Source organism: Anopheles merus, chromosome X (assembly GCF_017562075.2).
Source record: "Anopheles merus strain MAF chromosome X, AmerM5.1, whole genome shotgun sequence".
Lineage (NCBI taxonomy): Eukaryota > Metazoa > Arthropoda > Insecta > Diptera > Culicidae > Anopheles > Anopheles merus.
In genome coordinates, this window is record NC_054081.1 from 20,647,081 (window position 1) to 20,668,507 (window position 21,427).

At 43.6% G+C, this 21,427-nt stretch overlaps 2 protein-coding genes across 5 annotated transcripts; both read right to left on the bottom strand.

The window, feature by feature from the left end:
• Positions 1 to 4,730: 4,730 nt before the first annotated feature.
• LOC121587913 (pectinesterase inhibitor 10-like) lies at positions 4,731 to 6,076 on the bottom strand. The gene is made up of 3 exons (XM_041905285.1): positions 5,983 to 6,076; positions 5,533 to 5,918; positions 4,731 to 5,394 (listed from the first exon to the last, which is right to left on the bottom strand). Exons 2-3 carry the CDS (start codon positions 5,900 to 5,902, stop codon positions 5,198 to 5,200), a joined length of 567 nt encoding a protein of 188 aa, XP_041761219.1. The 5' UTR covers positions 5,903 to 5,918; positions 5,983 to 6,076; the 3' UTR covers positions 4,731 to 5,197.
• A 12,069-nt stretch (positions 6,077 to 18,145) lies between these two features.
• On the bottom strand, positions 18,146 to 20,686 carry LOC121601232 (serine hydroxymethyltransferase). Of its 4 annotated transcripts, none has more exons than XM_041932036.1 (3): positions 20,527 to 20,686; positions 19,498 to 19,697; positions 18,146 to 19,393 (listed from the first exon to the last, which is right to left on the bottom strand). In XM_041932036.1, exons 2-3 carry the CDS (start codon positions 19,695 to 19,697, stop codon positions 18,190 to 18,192), a joined length of 1,404 nt encoding a protein of 467 aa, XP_041787970.1. In that variant the 5' UTR covers positions 20,527 to 20,686; the 3' UTR covers positions 18,146 to 18,189. The 4 variants fall into 4 exon arrangements, with proteins under 4 accessions (XP_041787970.1, XP_041787443.1, XP_041786284.1 ...); XM_041931509.1 differs by lacking the exon at positions 20,527 to 20,686 and adding an exon at positions 20,394 to 20,487; XM_041930350.1 differs by lacking the exon at positions 20,527 to 20,686 and adding an exon at positions 19,892 to 20,099.
• Positions 20,687 to 21,427: the final 741 nt, after the last annotated feature.

Genomic DNA, 21,427 nt, shown 5'->3' on the forward strand with positions numbered 1-21,427 from the left:
GATCATGTTATAAAACTTCCTAAAATATAAACTATGTAAGTTACAGAGCTAAAAACTCGCAGTAATCAAATTAGATCCACAAAGGTGCGCACGATTGAAAATTTGTTTTGTTCGTGAATTTAACCAATTTCGCATTTATTACACGCAAAATGTTCTCAAATGTGTTGTTTTACCTTCAGTTTGGATTCTACATTGTTGAATTACTCGAAAATTACCTTTTTCTGTATTTATGGGAAGTGTCCATCTTACCTGCAGTGTCCGTCTTTACCTACCTTCCTCTACTTGGATTGGTTAAAAACTAAGGCTAAATCCCTGTCATTTTCGATAGCAATCGATAAAGCTACCCTTGACCTAGCTGAGCGCCACTTAATAAAAAAGGCTCAATGGGAAAGCTTTCAAACGGAGATGGTACAACTTTCATTGAAGAACCGATTAAAGGCAGCAGTAAAGTTAGGTGTATGTGCCCTATGTTGGACCAAGATGGAATCATGCTTTCTAGAGGAGGACTTGAACACGTTAAATTTCTTCAATTTAACGCACGTAGCCCTATTGTCCTACCAAAAGGGCATCACATTACAAACCTTATCCTACAACATTACCATGAAAGGTACTATCACCAGAAGAGCGAATCAGTGATGGCTGCAGTTCGTCAAAAATTCTGGGTGATAGATCTCAAGAGCAGTCTTAAGCACGTAATAAACAAATGTCAATACTGCAAAAACGCACGAGCTAAACCAATCCCACCAATAATGGCACCACTGCCAACATGTAGAACAGCAGTGTTTAAAAAACCATTTACGCATTGTGGAGTAGATTACTTCGGCCCCCTATTCGTTACGATAGGCAGACGGTCAGCAAAAAGGTGGGGTATTATATTTACGTGTTTAACCACAAGAGCAATCCATATAGAAATAGCCATTGATCTAACGGCAAGCACCTTTATTGTTTGCTTAAAAAATATGCAATACAGAAGAGGAAAGGTATCTTTCCTATACAGCGATAATGGGACCAACTTTGTCGGAGCCGACAATGAGATGAAACAAATAAGATATCGATGTGCCTCAGAAGGCATAGAATGGATCTTCAACCCACCAGGCGCCCCTCATTTTGAAGGTGCGTGGGAGCGAATGGTTGGAGAAATCAAGAGTCTTCTTCCCATGGCTGAGAGTTATAAATAACACGTTCTCAGATCAATACTAACTGTTATAGAGTTCCTAACAAATAATCGACCATTGACTCACTTAACACTAGAACAAGAAAATGACGAGCCCCTAACTCCAGCTCATTTCTTGCTAGGTTGTTCCGGCGAGGCAGAGCCGAATATTTCAGATATCACCAAAACAGTATTGGTACGGTTCGATAGGAAAAGGGCCCAGGCAATCACACAACAATATAGGCGACGGTGGATAGCTGAGTAACTCCCAAAGCTTTCTAAACGAGAAAAGTGGACTCAACCGGCCAAACCATTACAAATAGGCGATATTGTCACGTTTCCCGATGAACGAAGGAAAGGAAAATCCTTTCCGATATTTGCAACACTTTCGCCAATCGTTTTGCTGATGCATTCACCCTTCCTGTTCACAATCCTAACACACTAGCTGAGGCCACTCGCAATACTCCATCGGATGCTATCGACTTTATTTTACCCACAATTGACGAAGCACTAGTTGCACGCACACTCAGCGATATAAAACCCTCTACATAATCTGGACCTGATAATATTCTCGCATACATTTTGAAGCACTGCCGTCAATCACTCGCTCCCATTCTTGCCAAAATATTTTATGATTCCCTTATGCGTGGCACGTATCCTGCGTCCTGGAAACACGCGCGAATGGTTCCTATCCATAAGAAAGGCAGTCGACTTCATGCTAGCAATTATCGTGGCATTCTTTCCCTATGCGCTTGTGCAAAGGTGTTTGAGCTCATTCTATACAATCCGCTACTCACAGCAGTTCAAAACTATATGAGCCCTAGTCAGCATGGATTTCTCCCAAGGAGATCTTCCACCACAAATCTTGCTGAATTTGTTGGTTTCTGCTTCGACAACATGGATCGTGGTACTCAAGTTGATGCAGTATATATCTTCAGGGCTGCGTTCGATAGTATCTCTCATGATATTCTACTCTCGAAGCTAAAAAAAACTCGGTTTCCTCGACTGGCACATCACCGGGCTGCGTTCATATTTAACTGGTCGTTCGTACAACATAAGCATACGATCTCATCGTTCTCACTCCTTCACCAGCTCCTCCGGTGTGCCTCAAGGGAGCTCACTATATAAATGATCTATCTTATGTATTACCGCCAGGCCAACACCTAATGTACGCCGACGACGTAAAAATATTCGCTCCAGTTAGAAACGACAGTGACTGTGTACGCCTTCAAATGATCCTTGAGAATCTGGACAGCTGGTGCAGCAGAAACGCCCTCCCTGATGAATGCCAGTGTATATCATTCATCAGAGCCCGTCACCCTATCACGTTTATATACACTATGCTCAACACGGCTGTGGCTCGCACGACATGTATCCGTGATCTGGGGGTGCTACTCGATCAGAAGATGTCATTTCGCCCTCACATTGATAGCGTTGTTGCGAAGGGAAATCAGCTACTTGGTCTAATTACGCGGACCTGTAGCGAGTTTACCGATCCCTTGTGCGTCAAGTCGATCTTCTGTGCCATCGTAAGGTCGTGCCTGGGGTACTGCTGTCCCATCTGGTGCCCGCTTGGCGTTGGTGACATCAATCGCCTCGAAGCCAAGTCGTAGGTAGGATAGGCGAACTTAGTAGAATTGAAACAAGTACACAGAAAACAAAATTAACTTATCCATATATAAAATTTAGACAGGAAGAGGCAATTTTACACGTGAGGTCACGTTTTGTTTTAAGACAGAGAAATAGAAACGCATGGTTTTTAACATGAAATAATGAAATAGTTCTTTACATCAGGGCAACCGAATTATCAGGAACGTTCGTTATTGAGGGGCACCAGATTTTAAGGAAAAGGGCAGCTTTCACGTATCCATGTAGTTCAGAAGTAATATTAAATTACACAGCTAGCGTAGACGATTTATCATCTGAAATAGTTAGGATAAATGTTAGGGATGTTAAATGTAAGTTTGTAGCGATATCGTTAGATGGAGGAGTATCTTTCATTTTAGTCCTTTAACGCACACGTTTCAAGAGTAGCTAGCTAGTTAGATAGTGGAATAGAAATAGGCAAATAGGAGCTTTTTTTAATATTTAAAATTTTGTATGTATTGTTTTTCTTTTTCAGCTGGCTAGCAAATGCTAAGATACTTCATGCGTATCTTTAACTCCTATCCCAACCTCCTCGTGGTGCTAGCTGGATTATAATTGAAGAATGCAGATGTATTGCTTCACAATTATCCTCATATTAGTCCTCATATTTAAGTAATCGATCATGCAGGGTTAAAACCGGGTCGTACTTATCTGAGGAGTTTTTTTGTACGTCAGGTGTCCCTCAGGGTTGTGTGCTTAGTCCACTTCTGTTTTCTTTGTTCATCAATGATGTTTGTAATGTTTTACCTCCTGATGGTCATCTTCTTTATGCGGATGATATCAAAATCTTTTTACCTGTGTCTTCTTCTTCTGATTGTCTGAGACTTCAGCATTACCTCAATGCATTTGTTCATTGGTGTTCATCCATTTACTTCGCCTGTGTCCCGAAAAATGTTCTGTTATTTCTTTCTCTCACTCTCTTTCTCCTGTTTTATTTAACTATACTCTCTCTAGCGCTTCCCTCTCTCGTGTTATGTCCATCCGTGACCTTGGTATTATACTTGACTGTCGTCTTAACTTTAAACTGCAGCTTGATGAGGTGCTACTAAAAGCAAGCCGAACCCTTGGGTTTATCTTACGTTTTACCTCTATTTTTAGAGATCAAAGCATCCTAAGAATCCTTTATTGTGCTTTGGTAAGGCCTATTCTTGAATATGCTAGTATCATCTGGAATCCTCCCACTATTGATGGCTGTTCGAGAATTGAAAGCATTCATCGCCTCTTTACCAGGATTGCTTTTCGTCGTTTGTTCGGTGCTGCCTCACTACCTCCCTATGAAACGCGATTGCAGTTATTCAATCTTCACTCTTTAAGCTTCCGCCGCCAAGTGTTTCAGGCTTGTTTTATTGGTGGCTTATTACTTTCTGCTACTGATGCTCCTGATTTACTCTCGTCCATCTCGCTGTATGTTCCCTCTCGTTCTCTTCGTCCACGTGATCCTCTGTCAATTGAAACACGTCATACTCTTTATACTTTCAATGACCCTCTTCTGTCCTGTTTCAGATTGTTTAACCACTTTTACTATCTCTTTGATTTCGACTCCTCTCTTAACTCTTTCCGTAACCGTATTTTTTCTTCTAATTCCCTTTAATTATTCTCCTTAGTTTTCTATTACTCTCTTTTTTTTTTGTTAAGTTTATGATAGTCTCTACGCTCTACCCTTGTTTTTTTCTTTTCTTTTTTGCTAGGTCAAGACTAGGTTAGTTAGGCTTAGTTTTTCATGAATCATTTTGTTTTTTTGTTAGTATTTGATTAGTTTTAAGTCCATTATATTTAGCCTTGATGGCAGATATTGTATTAAATAAATGAAATGAAATGAAATGAAATGAAATTATAAACTAATAGGGATGGAGGAACTTTTTATATGTTACTAAATTTGTTTCATAAATAAATGTATTTCTTGATTTCAATGATTGATAAGTGTTTACATTTTTTATATTTATGTGAATCTTTACAAATTTACTGATAATATTCTAAGCTTCTAAAGTGAAACTATTTCTCGCAACGTTTTTGTTTCATTTCTTCCCTTCCCGTGATCCATTTTACTCACTGAAATCTTCTTCACGTAGTCGTCATTCAATTGAAGAAATTTGTTTCCTCCAGCAAATTTGATTAATACGAATACATTTTCAAACGCAGCAAATGCGACTTTTTGAATGGGACGACCAATCCATGACCAACTACATTTTGAAAGAAATTCCCTAGTAAACAATAGATCTATTATTTTGTCAAGTCTTTCTTTAACATATTTTATATGATCAATTGTATACAAAAGTGAGCATAGCATCACAGCTATATACGTATTAACTTGTAAGTTAGCATTAAAGGCTTCTAACTCTTCTTCTGTATCAATGGCAGTGATGGCTGTATTGCGTGAGGTTGTCCCAGCTCTCGGATTCATTGCATTAAACATAATTTGAACCTCAACCGCAGTCTGCTTCGATAGCTTAATAAGAATGTCCACTTTTTATCAAGTGAATTATTATGCACGCCGGATGATGAAGATGAACCAGATAAAGACGGTAGACTGGGCGAGGATGACGGTCCGGAAGAGGATCGCTGTCCCGGCATGGCTGACGAACTGGGCATAGATCCTTTGAAAACAAATGTACCGGGAACATCAGTAATGGGTGGCGGTGACGATGGGACGGTCAACAATGACGGTCCGGAAGAGGATTTCTGTCCCGGTATGGCTGACGAACCGGGCATAGATCCACCGAAAAGAAACTTACCGGAAACATCACAGATGGGTGGTGGTGACGATGGGATGGTCAACAATGAAGGTCCGGAAGAGGATCGCTGTCCCGGCATGGCTAACGAACTGGGCATAGATCCTTTGAAAAGAAATGTACCGGAAACATCACGGATGGGTGGCGGTGACGATGGGACGGTCAACATATCTAACGAAACGAATATAGGTGGTGGTGACGATGAGACAGCCAACAATGTCGAATCAAGAATATCAGGAGTAGCGGGCACGACCGATGGAACAGACGGTGGAGCAGAAAAATCCAATGGATTGGAGGTGCTAATTTCCATCATTTCGAGAATCGGCTGTGAAGCGAATGTTGCATATCGATGATCATGATCAATGTTTTGCATTTTCCTAAAAAGATAACTGTTACGTTGGCGTTTGATTTATATTAGATTCTAACATGATTGAAAGCATCTCATCAACTTACCTGGGTGTATAAGCTTCTGGACTAGTGTTGGCCGTTCCGATCCGAACCTAGTAAAAAAAGTTCCGTTCTTTATGTAGGCCGTTCCGTTCCGATCCTTTATACAAAATCGTTCCGTTCCGTTCATTCCGTTCTTTCCGTTCTTTCCGTTCATTCCGTTCCGTTCCGTTCATTCCGTTCATTCCGTTCATTCCGTTCATTCCGTTCATTCCGTTCCGTTCCGTTCCGTTCATTTCGTTCTTCCCGTTCATTCCGTTCATTCCGTTCTTTCCGTTCATTCCGTTCCGTTCAACTCGTTCTTTCCGTTCACTCCGTTCCGGTCTTTGCCGGTTCAATGTTGTCAGCAAGGTGCTATCGTTCGTGCGTTCCGTTTTTTAAAAAAACCGGCTTTGTCCGGCTGTTGCTTGCTGCATGCAAGATAACTGTTCACTCTTTCTCGCACACAGTATGTGTTGCCTGAGCACTCTCCCATGCTCACAGGAATATTCATCGCACTTCGTCGCGTATCGTTTATAAAAATCGTGATAAGCGAGACCAAAAATGTTATTTGGTGTTATGGTGCAATTTGTAACATATATTATACTTTTTGTTATTATTTAGCTTATCCTAACCAGACAAATAATTATTATAAAATTTAAATCTGTACTCATATGGCAGAACGGGTTGGAAGAGATGTATTATAATATGCGATTATGACCAACGAAAAAAAAAATGTATTTATTTTTTATGCCACGATATCCGCTTGATCTTGGCACTCGGCATGATTCCAATATTTAGCCATTCGATTCCAAGCATTCTGTTCCATTCGACAACCGTTTGAGTGCCGTGATGTTGTAAACGATTTATGTGAAAAAAAACTATTTGTTCTAAGTAGTAAATGAAATTCAAATAATTAGTCAATCTCGTGATACAATCGTCAACTCGGACCACTCAATAACATCGGCATGGGTAAAAGCCTCGAATGGATCGTGTCCCAATACGCTGGGATGATTATCCTGCTATGGGCATTTAAGTTACTGATAGCCAAACCTATTAGTGGTACAGAAAGGCTTTGACCGAAAATGGTCGTCGCATCTAAAAAGTTTAAAAAATGCTAGATAATAAATGCATTCTTTATATTAGCACAGCTGGTACAGCTTTCTGGACATCAGGTTGAACCCTGGTGATTTCAGAATGATGATTTAAGAAACGCCTTTTCATATCCTGTCTCAAGTAATACCTCCCCCCCCCCCGGATGACAGTTTTGCTTCTAAGCCCTGGATCGGTTCATTTGCACCCCAGGTTCACGTTCCGTTCTTTTTGAAAAATGAACTAGTTCCGTTCCGTTCCTTTTTTTAACGAAATTCCCAACACTATTCTGGACAGTCACAAAGCCGGTATGGAGTGGAGTTTTCGTAAGTATGCCTCTTGATAAAAAAAATACCTTAACAAAATTTCCTCTATTCACAGAATTCAAATGTGGTAGAACAGAACAATGCAGAATTAACAGTCGGCACATATAGACAGGTCATGCTTGATGGGGTGAATGTGACGTTACGGTGGGGCCTATGTGTGCCTACTTGTGTGAAAGAGATAAGGCACATATGCAACATACAAAAACAAAAGTGCAAAAAGATGGGGGGTATGTCTATGTTTTTTGCACTAGAGCATTTTTTATACCATCTGCAAGGTGGAATGTAAAATGAGGTGTAGTTATAGCGCTTTTGGCGATCCCCCCCTGGGCTCTTATTTGGACAGATGGTTTTCCGCTTGTATATGTATTGATGGATTTTTTACGTTTAGCATGGTCAATATTTGGTGGAGATCAATTTGGATGAATATTTTAGTTTATTAGAACACAGCCCGTGATTTAAAATGAAAATTTTCCTTCGAGAACTTGAAGCGTTCGCCAAACACGGAAAACTAACTGTCAGTTTTCTTCGTCGATTCTTCTTCCACCTATATGTCAAAACGGGCCTATAACTTGACCTGATATCTTTACGGTCCTTGGACCAGTCGTTAAAATTAACAAATGAACTCAATGCGTTTGCCATGCCAAATTCTAGCAATTTTTAACGACTTTGGTTAAGAGGATAATGATCCGAAGGGTTGAATTTCTGTCCCGAACGTTGTGAACGAGCGCTCGACACCGTCTGACGGCGCAATCGGGGCACCCGGTGCCGGCTGGGCCTCTGTTGTTGTGCTGGTAGGGCCCGACTCGTCGCCGTACAGCTTCCGGAGGATCCTCTTGAACGGTTCCTCGTAACCCCAAGTTCCAGGATAGAGGAAAATTGGCTGCAAAAAAAGGAATAAACACCACGATTAGCATCCTAGTCGCTAGCGTCACCAAACAATCTTCTTCTTCTTTCGTGGTCCGCTTACATACCGAACATACCGAATCATATACTAAAGACGTCTGTTCTAATTGAATATTTTATTACAACTAACTAATCCTTAACTACGTTCATAGACTACTGTGATCTACAACGATTGCTAGATTACAACACCCCCTCTCAATCGCTGACTCCAATTTTGCTTCTGAGATATTCAAATAGGTTTGCATCCAAAGCTTTCGTTAATATATCCGCTTGCTGTTCAGTAGTACTTATCGGTTGAATCTTAACATGACCAGCAGCAACATGGTCTTTAATGAAATGATGTTTAATATCCAAGTGCTTTATTCTTTTGGATTCAGCATTCTTAGCCAGACCAATACAGCCACGGTTGTCTTCGTATATAATAACTGGATCCGATGGTGTTTTGCATTCCAAATCTTCCAAAATACCAGCCAACCAGATTCCTTCGGAAACAGCAGCACTTAGCGCTACATATTCAGACTCACTTGATGACAAGGAGACTGTCGACTGCTTCCGGCTTGCCCAAGATACTGTTGAACCATATGCCTTAAACAAGAAACCAGTTACGGATTTGCGATCTTCTGCATCAGACGCCCAGTCAGCATCGACATATCCTTCGAGTGATCTACTTCCTGGATTTTTCTTGTAGTGTAGCAGTCCCATAGTAGCAGTTCCTTTAAGGTATCTCATGGTACGCTTAAGAGTTTGCCAATGATCTTCCGTTGGTGATTGTTGAAATCGTCCCATGTAAGCTACGGGATAGCACAAATCAGGTCGCACACATAGCATTTGATACATCAAACTGCCTAGCGACTCTCGATATGGCTGTGCAGTATGATTTCCTTTTCGACTCAACTGAAGTCCTTTCTCCATCGGGGTCTTCGCTGGATTACATTCCGACATTCCAAATTTTTCTAAAATTTTGTTTGCAGCTGCCTCCTGTGACAGCTTCAGTTCGCCACGATTACGGTTGTACTCCATTCGCATTCCCAGGAAAAACTTCGTTTGCCCACAATCGGTCATTTTAAATTCATCTGTGAGCCGCCGTTTCAGTCTCTCCATCGTTCGAATATTTCGTCCAACAATCAGAAGATTGTCGACATAAAGCACCAGATAAATTTCATCACCTTTTTCAGTTGAAACGTACAGACAGTAGTCCCGGTTTGATCTACGGAACCCAAACTTCAACAATGACGAGTTGAAGCGGTCATTCCAGCATCGTGGAGCTTGTTTTAGACCATAAAGCGATTTTCTAAGTTTGCACACGATACCTGGTCTAGCCCTCACGCCTTGGGGCACTTCCATGTACAGGTCCTCCTTTAACACTGCGTGTAAGAAAGCCGTTTTGACGTCCATTTGGTGCACGTGTAAGCCACGATGGACGACAACAGCTAGTTCTACTCTAACTGTCGACAGCCTAGCAACGGGTGCAAATGTGTCTTCAAAGTCAATCCCGGGCCGTTGTAGAAACCCTTTGACTACAAGTCGTGCCTTGTACCGGACCTGTTGTCCGGTTTCATCCTCCTTCAGCCGGAACACGCGGTTTTTTTAGCGGTTTCACACCGGCTGGACACACCGTCAGCTTCCACACATCGTTGACCTTCATGGAGTTTAGTTCATCTTGTACCGCTTGGTACCATCGGTCACGATCCTCACGAGCATTAATGTCGTTATACATTTCTGGAACGTCTGAAGAAAACGGAGGGCCAACAGCACAAGCACTGAATCCGGTAATATAGTCAAGGAACTTACCGGGAAATCGGCGCTCCCGTTCGCTCCGCCTCCTAGACTGTTCGCCACTAGGGCCGGAAGACAAGTCCAGATCTAGATGCGAAGGGAGCGCGGTATCGTCTGCTTCCGCTGCATCTTCATCATCATTACACGATTGGACACCATCGCAGTCAAGTGATTCAGTTGAAGAGTTTTCCCCATATTGCTCGTCTGGATCTTCTTCTTGTTCTACATTAACGGCATCCTCGATCACTTCTTCCCCGATTACTTCTTCCCCCTCTTGCTCGTAGGTTAGCGGTACAATTAATTTTCCGTTATTTTGTGTATCATTCGTCCATGGAAAATATGTTTCGTTAAACTTCACATCACGAGCAATAATGATTTGTTTAGAATCCTTGTCCCACAGCCGATAGCCGTTTGGTGCATATCCGACCATGAATAACTGTCGACTTTTTGCATCACGCTTCTTTCTTTGTTGATTCGGCACCCATGCAAATGCTTGACATCCAAAGACACGAGCCTTTTCCAGACTTGGCTTTCTTCCATACCATAGTTCAGCAGGCGTAACGTTCTTTGATATCGCAGACGTTGGACTTCGATTTAAGATGAACACAGCTGCTAGCACAGCTTCACTCCACAATGACTTGGGCGCATTCGATCCAATTAACATAGTACGTACCTTTTCGATAAGAGTTCGGTTGAACCGTTCCGCGACCCCGTTCTGTTGCGGTGAGTAGGCTACTGTTGGCTCCACCTGAATTCCCATCGCCTTGTAGTACTTCTGTTGATTATTCGAAAAATACTCACGTCCCTGGTCTATAGTGAGTTTTGAAATTTTCGTACCAAACATCGCAGTCGCCATTGCTGAAAACTCTTTGAATTTTTCAAAGACCTCCGATTTCTTTCGAAGCAAATACACCACAGCAAAATGGGACTGATCGTCTATGAACGAGACGAAGTAGCGAGTCCTTCCCACGATGGCGTGTCGATCGGTCCACATACGTCAGAGTGGATACGTTCCAACGGTCGGGTTGCCCTGTCTCTGGCACCATTGAACGGCTCTCGACAGTGTCTACCCAAGACACACACGTCACAAAACTTGAGCTTTTCCGGTTTGAAGCGCACACCCAGAGCAAGGTCTTCACGTATCATAGTAGACATGGCACCTTCACTGATGTGACCGAGACGACGGTGCCAAAGATCAGCATACTCCACTTCTGCTATACTTGCATTAGCCCGTTCAATTTTCAATTCGATAGCGTACTGATTTCCTCGCAGTTTTCCAGTTGCAATTATTTTTCCATTGATTTTCATTATCACTTGCGTTTCTTGAAATATGACCTCCACACCAGCCTTCGTTAGCTTTTTCACAGACATGAGGTTTTCTCTTAAAGTCGGCACATACAGAACGTTTTCAGCGCTCATCAGAACGCCATGGTTGCTCATTCCGTTAATAACGCCGCTTTCTTTGGCCACTAGAGATTCCCCATTCTTCGCTACATCGATGAAAACTGGCTGTTTCAAGTTTTCCACGGTTGTAAAAAACTTTTTTGAATTTACCATGTGGTCACTAGCTCCTGAATCCAGCAGGAATTGAAGCTGATCACCGGTTTGTACCCTACGTCCGATTCCATCCGCCATGAACACAACTTGTCTTGATTCACTGGCAACGTTGGCTTTCGTTTTAATTCGACAGTCCTTTTTCATATGCCCTTTCTTTCCACAGTTGTGACATTTTCCGTTGAATTTTTCAAAAACGTTCCTATTTCGATTTTTTCCAGCAAATGCAGTAGGCTTCTCCTCAGAATTTTCGATTCTATCCAAGCGCTTGCATTCGTCGCCTAGCAACCGGGTCTTCATTAATTCATACGTTAATTGTGATTCAGGAAGGTTTTCTAATGCCGTCATCAGGGCATCATAGGACTCCGGAAGCGTTAAACTCAAAGCCGAACAGACGTCACTTTCTTCAAGTTTTGATCCGGCCACCCGAAGCTGCCGAACCAGATCCTCAAATTGTTGAAGGTGGGCGCGCAACGATGTCCCTTCCTTCAACTTCAGACGAGCGATCTGGTTCCTTAAGACCATTTGCCTTCCCGAGGATTTCTTGGCGAATGTATTCTCTAGTGCTTCCCACATTTCCTTCGTAGTGGATTTTTCTCGAATACATCCCAAGTATTCGTCAGAAATAAAGCTCACCAGTAGAGACATTGCCTTCGCGTCCATTTCCTCAAACTTGGTCACTTCACTGGCCGCTGGTGGAACATCCTTTATCACTGCGTCCCATACTTTCGACGCTTTCAAAAACGCTTCGACCCGAAATTTCCAGGTATCGTAGCCTGTTCCGGAAAACTGCGGTATTTCGTGAACCGCCACTTCTTTGTGCTTATCGCCCATAACCTAAAGACGTCTGTTCTAATTGAATGTTTTATTACAACTAACTAATCCTTAACTGTTGCAGTCCGCCGAGACTGCAGCCTCTTCGCACACTCGATGCTTTCCGGGAACTGACAGCATTCGATGTATAGCGAATATAGTCGTCTCTTTCTCTCTCTCTCTCGTGCATGATCCATTACGATCGGGGATCCTGCGATGTAACGAACACTCGGGATCTTATCTGCACCAGCAATAGACGTGGCTAGCGCGCGCGGCACCGTATTCCTTTTACTTTTATCATTTGATCGTTTTTATATATATGTTTGTTAAAATAAAGTATAAGTCAACAACAACATAAAAGTGGCGACGAGTTTAAGTGGAAACGGTCAACGACAAGTAGGGAAACGCCGCAGAATGTCCAGCCCAGAAGAGACGCCGATCATCGAGGAGCAACGTCGTCTCTCACAAAATGGGGTCCTGAACACAGGGTTCATTCACCCCCAGCCACCGCAGCACACGCCATCGGATTCATCGCCGCTGCAGCAAACGCTGCAGCTTTTACAACAGCAATTGGCCCAACAGCAGCAGCAAATGGCACAGCAACAGCAACTGTTATCGCAGCTCGTGCAACAACAACAGCAGCAGCAGCCACCGACCCCCGATCTGCAATTTGTGCCAAAACCGAGCAACCCGGAGTTGATACTGGAAGCCCTCGCCGGTAATATTAGTGAGTTCCGGTACGATCCAGAAGCGGGAGTAACATTCGAATCATGGTACACGCGCTTCAACGAAATGGTGGAAAAGCTTACCGTCCTGTTCGGCAAAATGGAGTAGGTGTTAAGCAAACGCTTCAAGTGTCTTAATATTACCAAAACGCGCACCGAGGATCTGCTAGCATTTACCTGTCGAGTTAATAAAGCGTGCGTCGATGCAGAATTTTCTTCGATGACGGAGGAAGATTTTAAGTGCCTCATCCTCGTATGCGGATTAAAGGACGAAAGCGTACAGGACATAAGAATGAAACTGTTAGCCGCCATTGAAGACAGGAAGAACGCCACCCTAGAGCAGCTAGCAGCAGATTGTCAACGTTTAGTGCGTGTAAAAGCTGATAGCGCTATGATCGCTACGGACACTAGTGAGCGAGTACAGGCAGTGCAAGCCAGAAACAACCGCCAGTGGCATCGAAACACCAACCACGAGCGTTACCCAAAACCAGCACCCCGAAACGAAGCCTCCAAACCCCGCACCCTGTGCTGGCTTTGTGGTGCTCTGCATTGGACCCGGGACTGCACCTACAGAACCAACAAGTGCCGAGATTGTGGACGTACAGGTCATCGAGAGGGTTTCTGCAACTCGTCACAACGGCGCAGAGGACGACCGCGATTCGATCATCGCCGTGCAGTGTCATCGCGAGTAGTACGTGTCAACGTATGCAGCGTGCAGCAGAAGCGGAAATTTGTCAGCATACTCATCGGAGAGAAGCCAGCTCGACTACAGCTAGACACCGGATCGGACATCACTGTCATTAACCAGCAACTATGGAAGCAATTGGGTAAGCCTCACCTCAACCCACCCAAGGTAAGAGCGAAAGCAGCTACTGGTGAAGTTTTCGGCCTTCAAGGTGAGTTTGAAGCGAACGTGAGCATTAATAATACCACCAAGCAAGCGACAATTCGCGTGTCAAAAGCGGATGTGTCATTGTTCGGGGCTGATTTAATTCATCTTTTCGGCTTGGGGACCGTCCCGATGGATAGCTATTGCAATCACATAGGCACAGCTGAACCACGATCCTGGGAGAAAGAATTTCCTTCGCTTTTTAGTGGAACGGGCCTGTGCACCAAGGCACAAATTCACCTACAGCTGCAACAAGGGAGCAGACCAGTTTTTCGACCGAAACGTCCGGTTGCATACGCGATGGAAGATGCTGTTAATAAAGAGTTGGATCGGCTTGAGAATCTAGGCATCATCAGTTCCTGCGACTATTCGGATTGGGCAGCACCAGTCGTAGTGGTTCGAAAGGCGAACAGCAAAATACGGCTTTGCGGAGACTATAGCACCGGACTCAATGCAGCATTACACCCGCACGAATATCCGCTTCCTTTACCCCAGGACATTTTTTCTAAGCTAGCCCGTTGCGTAATATTTTCACAAATTGATTTATCCGATGCATTTTTGCAGGTAGAAATAGAAGCAAAGAGCCGACCCCTGCTGACAATTAATACGCATCGTGGTCTATACCATTACAACAGGCTTCCTCCAGGCATAAAAGTGGCCCCTGGTGCTTTTCAGCAGATAATGGATAAATGCTCGCCGGGGTAAATGGAGTATCTGCTTACATGGATGACGTAATAGTTGGAGGGAAAACACAGGAAGAGCATGATGCAGCTCTTGAAGAAACGCTGAAGCGCATAAGGGACTATGGGTTTACCATCCGGAGTGAAAAGTGCGCATTCAACAAGTTGGAAATACGCTACTTGGGGCATATCATCGACAGCCGAGGCCTACGACCCGACCCGGCAAAGATCGACGCCATCAAAAATTTGCCAGCTCCAAAAGATGTAACAGGCGTTCGATCATTCATCGGTGCGATAAATTTTATGCCAAGTTTATCCCCAACATGCGTAACTTGCGCTACCCATTGGATAAGTTGCTGCTAGCCGGAAGTGTGTTCCAGTGGACACCCGAATGTCAGAAAGCTTTTGACCAATTTAAAGCCCTCTTGTCCACGGAGCTCTTGCTCACACACTACGATCCAACGCGCGACATAGTTGTGTCCGCCGATGCATCATCAGTTGGCTTAGGAGCAACGCTATGCCACAAGTACCCAGACGGATCCCTAAAAGTGGTACAACACGCATCCAGAGCACTCAGCAAGGCGGAGATTGGTTATAGCCAAATCGACAGAGAAGGACTGGCAATAATTTTCGCTGTAACCAAATTTCATCGCATGATATACGGTCGTCATTTCACACTGCAGACCGACCACCGACCATTGGTACGCATATTTGGCAGTAAGAAAGGAATTCCGACATACACAGCAAACCGGCTGCAGAGGTTTGCACTAACTCTTCAGCTGTATGACATGGACATCGAGTATGTAGCAACAGGCTCATTTGGAAACGCCGATGTGTTATCTCGGCTCATACATCATCACGCCAAACCTGAAGCTGAATACGTCATCGCCAGCCTGGAGTTAGAAAACGACTTAAGGTCAGTTGCCATTAATGCGCTTAGCTCATTTCCTTTATGTTTTAGAGACGTTGAGACAGCTACGCAGACTGACCCCTTGCTCCGGAAAGTCCATAAGTACGTGCAGGACGGTTGGCCGCATGATGTTTCATTCGGAGCAGATTTGGCACGGTACCACAATAGGAAAGAATCGCTCTCAACCGTTGAGGGGTGTATACTTTTCGGGGAGAGAGTGGTCATCCCGGAGAAACTGCGTTCCCGTTGTTTGCTGCAGCTGCACAAGGGTCATCCGGGGATGCAGAGAATGAAGGCGATTGCGAGAAGCTTACTGTATTGGCCAATGATCGACGACGATATTGTGAGCTACGTGGCATCTTGTGGATCCTGTTTGGCAGCCGCTAAAGCACCCCCTCGAGCAACACCTGCGACATGGCCAACACCATCGGGCGCCTGGCGTAGAGTACACGTGGACTATGCTGGGCCACTGGAAGGGTATTACTTTTAGTGGTGGTTGACGCTTTCTCCAAGTGGCCTGAAATCTACAAAACTACGAGTACAACAACATCTGCCACCATCTCCATGTTACGGAACATTTTCGCTCGCTTCGGTATGCCTGAAACATTAGTTAGCGACAACGGTCCGCAATTTACCAGCGCCTTGTTTGCGGAGTTTTGCAACAGCAGCGGGATCGAGCACATCACGACAGCACCGTTCCATCCGCAATCAAATGGACAGGCGGAGCGGTTCGTCGATACGCTGAAACGAGCACTGCGGAAGATCCAGAGCGACGAGACGTCCCTTGATGAGGCCCTGGAATTGTTTCTCATGACGTACCGATCGACACCAAACGCGCAGTTGAGCCAGCAGAAATCTCCAGCTGAGGAAATGTTCGGCCGCCCCATCAGGACAGCACTGGAGCTGTTGCGGCCCCCATCATCACACTCACTATCTCCTTCCTCATTTATTTCAGTGCGAAGTTTTCAACCTGGCGATCTCGTTTCTACAAAATCTTTCTATAGAAACTCATGGAAGTGGATACCGGGAAAAATCGTTCGTAGCTGTGGACGCGTTATGTATGACGTCATTGCGAGTGATGGACGTTTACTTCGGCGCCACATAAACCAAATCAGGCGTCGTGCGGTAGCCCGTGCACCTGAGGGACATCAGCTGCCGCTTGATGTACTGTTAGAAGAATGGTCTTCTTCTTCTTCCCGACCAGAGCCAACCCAGCCGGAGCTGGAACCAATCGTAAGCGAGCCAACAGCGCTTTCACGGTCATCGCCCGCTTATTCATCACTAGCAGCGACGACCCCGATGGATGTTCCTTTGACGACATCCAGCTTGCTACCTCCTGCCGACCTCGACAACCGTCACGGAGGTAGGACCGACCAGCGCCTGATAGATTTGCCACGCAGGTCTTCTCGAGTAAGAAGACTTCCGCGTCGGCTCGGAGCCTATCAGCTCATTTAGCCGGGGAGATGTTGCAGTCCGCCGAGACTGCAGCCTCTTCGCACACTCGATGCTTTCCGGGAACTGACAGCATTCGATGTATAGCGAATATAGTCGTCTCTTTCTCTCTCTCTCGTGCATGATTCATTACGATCGGGGATCCTGCGATGTAACGAACACTCGGGATCTTATCTGCACCAGCAATAGACGTGGCTAGCGCGCGGCACCGTATTCCTTTTACTTTTATCATTTGATCGTTTTTATATATATGTTTGTTAAAATAAAGTATAAGTCAACAACAACATAAAATTAACTACGTTCATAGACTACTGTGATCTACAACGATTGCTAGATTACAACATATACAATGCATCGTACAGTGGCTAACACCTGCGGCAGGCCCATATCGTTTCTGCATTATATCTGCAAATTAAAAGAGGTCATAGTCTATTAAAATAATGTTTCTTTATCACTATAATCGCCGGATAACACTTACCCACTGTCTTGTGCTGTGTTGTTCACCATACCGCTTTTCTATGCCGGTACATGCACGTACCGCTTCCGACGGAGCCAGCACGCATTGGGGAGGACTTCAACCACTTACTTTAGCTAAATGGAACTTACTTACGTAAAATTAAGAACTTAATTATTAAAAAACTTACCACACTTGATCGGCCAACAACACTGTTTACGTTTTTTTACACACACAACCTAACTTCTACATTGACAGCAGCCGCAGAGTACCAACACAACGAAAGGTGTCAGGCGAGACGTCAGACGATCTTAAGCGAGGGGTAGGAAGGAGATCGGTGGTGAGGGACGTGAAAGCTCAGCTCGACAGAATCGCTATAGGAGGAAGCAAGACAACTAGACAAATTAGAGCGAGAGGTACCTCACCAACCCTCGCATTGTGTGCCGGGAGAGCTGAAATTGTTGCAAAAAAAAAAACTCAATTTTTCTACATGCGTGTTTGGTTCAAAATCAACTGCCTGCGTAGTAGATGCCAGCGGAACGGAAAGTTCATGATAATTAGCGTCGGGCTGAACGTGTGAATAACGATGATATGAAAATAAAGACTTCATGTTAAATCATTTTTAAAAAAATATTAGAAATTTTTTATTGAAATTTTGTGTTAGAAGTCTGCATAACCAGGCAGAGGGAATTGTTCACTGTACTGTTCCACTTCCTTGCGCAGTTTGTTCACTTTTTCACTAAACGTGGAGTCTTCGTGTAATATACGCTTAAAGTCAGCCAGTTTCGGACCAGAGACATTGGAAATTTCCTTCGATAGACGTAATCCACGATCGATAAATTCTACAACCTGTTGCATATCTTTCTCAAGCAGACCGCGCGTGGTTAGTGCCGGAGTTCCTAGTCGAATGCCAGATGGATTTAAGGCGGATTTATCACCAGGAACAGTATTTTTGTTGCATGCTATGGAGATTTCCTCTAAGATGTACTCTGCACGGGCACCCGTAATAGCAACTGGGCGTAAATCTACTAACACCAAATGCACATCTGTACCACCCGTCGCTACAGAATATCCTTTCTCAAGCAGTCCTACACAAAGGGCGCGTGCGTTTTTTATCACCTGTTCCTGGTAGGCGCGGAATTCTGGGCTTTGCGCTTGCAACATGCAGGTGGCGATACCTGCAATAGCATGATTGTGCGGACCACCTTGCAGGCCAGGGAACACGGCCTGATTGATACGTGATTCCAAATCATACATTACCTTTTCGCCGTTTGGCTTCACAGTGCGCACGCCTTTCCGGTAGAAGATTACTCCTGCACGGGGGCCACGTAATGTCTTATGCGTTGTGGTACTAACAACATCCGCATATTCGAATGGCGACGGAATCACTCCGGCCGCAACCAGCCCAGAAATATGTGCCATATCTGCGAACAAATATGCACCATTTTGGTTGGCAATTTCTCGGAACCTTTTGTAGTCCAGACAACGCGAGTAGCACGAAATACCAGCAATAATTACTTTCGGTTTGAAGAGGCGCGCTGTCTCCTCCATCTTGTCGTAATCGATCAACCCAGTAACTGGATCGACTTTATATGGCATGCTTTCGAAGAAAATTGATGTAGCAGAGATTTTTTTAGTTTGAGTCATGAAACCGTGGGTTAAATGACCACCGTCTGGTAGATCGAGGCCCATGATTCGTCCGTGTGGTTCAATAAGAGCAGTGTACACAGCAAAATTTGCTGGTGAACCAGAATACGGTTGAACGTTGCAACCCCATTGCTCGGGGCTTAACCGATAAGCTTCGAGGGCACGCTGTTGAGCCAAAAGCTCAATCTGGTCAATAAATTCATTACCGCCATAGTAACTACAAACAAAAAGAAATTAAATTATTGAATTATATTTGTTAAAGTTTTTACTTTCTAGATTCGTTAGAAAAACTAATGGAGCATAGCGTGAGGCGAATCTTACCGTTGGCCAGGCAAACCTTCTGAATATTTGTTATGCAAACAGGAACTGAGACACTGCAGCACAGAGAGAGAAGTAAAGTTTTCGCTTGCAATCATCTCTAAACCTCTGGTCTGACGCGTCTTTTCCTTTCTTATCAAATCCATAAGCTCCGGATCTTGATCCCACAAAGTCTCATGCAACAGTTTTGCATTTCCAGTCATCTGAAAGAAATTAAATTGTATTAGTTTTTCGCGTGATTTAAGCTACAGGTACTTCTTTGCGTTCCTCACGCAATTTGCTTTTTAAAAACAAAACAATATGAATATTTACTGATGGATGTTTGTTCATTTTTGCCAAAGATTCGGAAAAGTTAAACTTGTAATAAAAAAAACAGCAAAATGTGAATAAATCGAACCAAATTGCAAATCGTATTCAAATGCAGTCCTCCAGCAGATGGGTGTAGCATGTGAGACACAATTCTCTTGAATGATTCGCGTTGTTCGGCGGTAAAACTTATAAGCTCATTTGTAGCTATTTACAAATCGCAGCACGTCAGAAATAATCAGATTAAATGATGATCTCGCCCTCGTCTTGCACTAATGCAAAGGGTAAAAAAACTCTGCGAGAATGTCAGGGTTGTTATGGCCTGATAGGAAACTTTAGATTAAAGCTAAAGAGTGGCAATATATGACTGTTGTTAAGAGGATTGTGTGATGCATAGTCTTGGCTAACACCCTTATCTGTGTTTTTAAAAGTGAAATGCTTGATTTCTAACCTCATTTTTACACATCTCAAACATGTATAAGACGTCATACGGTAAAAGAACCTTTTTTTATTTTCTAACATGTCTCACTTAGCGTTATGCGTAAGTCATACGGTGTCAATAAATATTTATGGAAAAAGCAACAAAAACATACCATTTTATACCTAACGTAAAAAAACTATACAGTGGTAGGTATTCAAAATCAGACACTTTCAAGGCGATCCATATATCATGTTCCTGGAATTTTAAATCGTCACGAAAACCGTGCAGTGGGCTTTTTTTATTACCTTTCTACGCCGGAATGTGAAATGAGAATCAAAACTGAAGTTTTATACGACACTAACGTGGGGTAAACAATGACATTCTTCATGGAAGGAAGAGCGTCCGCATCGGAAGTGCCCGATTTTGAATACCCACCACTGTAGCTATTCTCTCGAAAACAATGCAACAATATCGATCGGTATTATCATTTTACAGGGTTTTCAATGACATTATTGACATGTTCAGCGAGTTGTTGATTCGTTTGACCCAAGGACAGTGTACGAGTACAGAACGAGGTCAAATATTAGCCAACATTGGTTTGGCCATCTTGGATGCCATTTGACAGCAGAGAGCCCTTGAAAATTCATAATACAATCAAAAATGCATTATTACTAGAGGCATCCAAACTCTTCCTGGAAAATCAATGAAATAAATAATAATTTTATTGCGAGTACCAGACCGATTTATCGATTTAATTACAAATAAAATTTGAAACGAAAAGGGCTCTTAGATGTCAAACTGCTGTAACGAACTTTTGGCTAATCCTCATTCTACATTACTTGACCTCGTTCCTTCACAGTCCTTGGTTTGACCATATAATTGACTCTTACAACGAAATATTGAATTGTTAGGACACAGGCGTTGACATGTTCGACCTAGTACTTCGAGTCTTTTACGTTAACCATCCATATGTTTTTCAACCAGTCGGCGCCCCAGCGCCAGTAAGACAAACATAATAAAGTAAGGCTTTGAAATTAATTCAGGCAATTATACAGGGTTTACCTAGCCAATCCGGCATCGTCAAAGCGTTATCGGTCACCGTAAATACTTTTTCGGGCGACGTAAACCCTCAATTGGCACTGTCATTTCTATTCGAGCCTTGTGAAGTATGAATGGGCAAAGTACAAAATGAAAGCGTCCTACTCT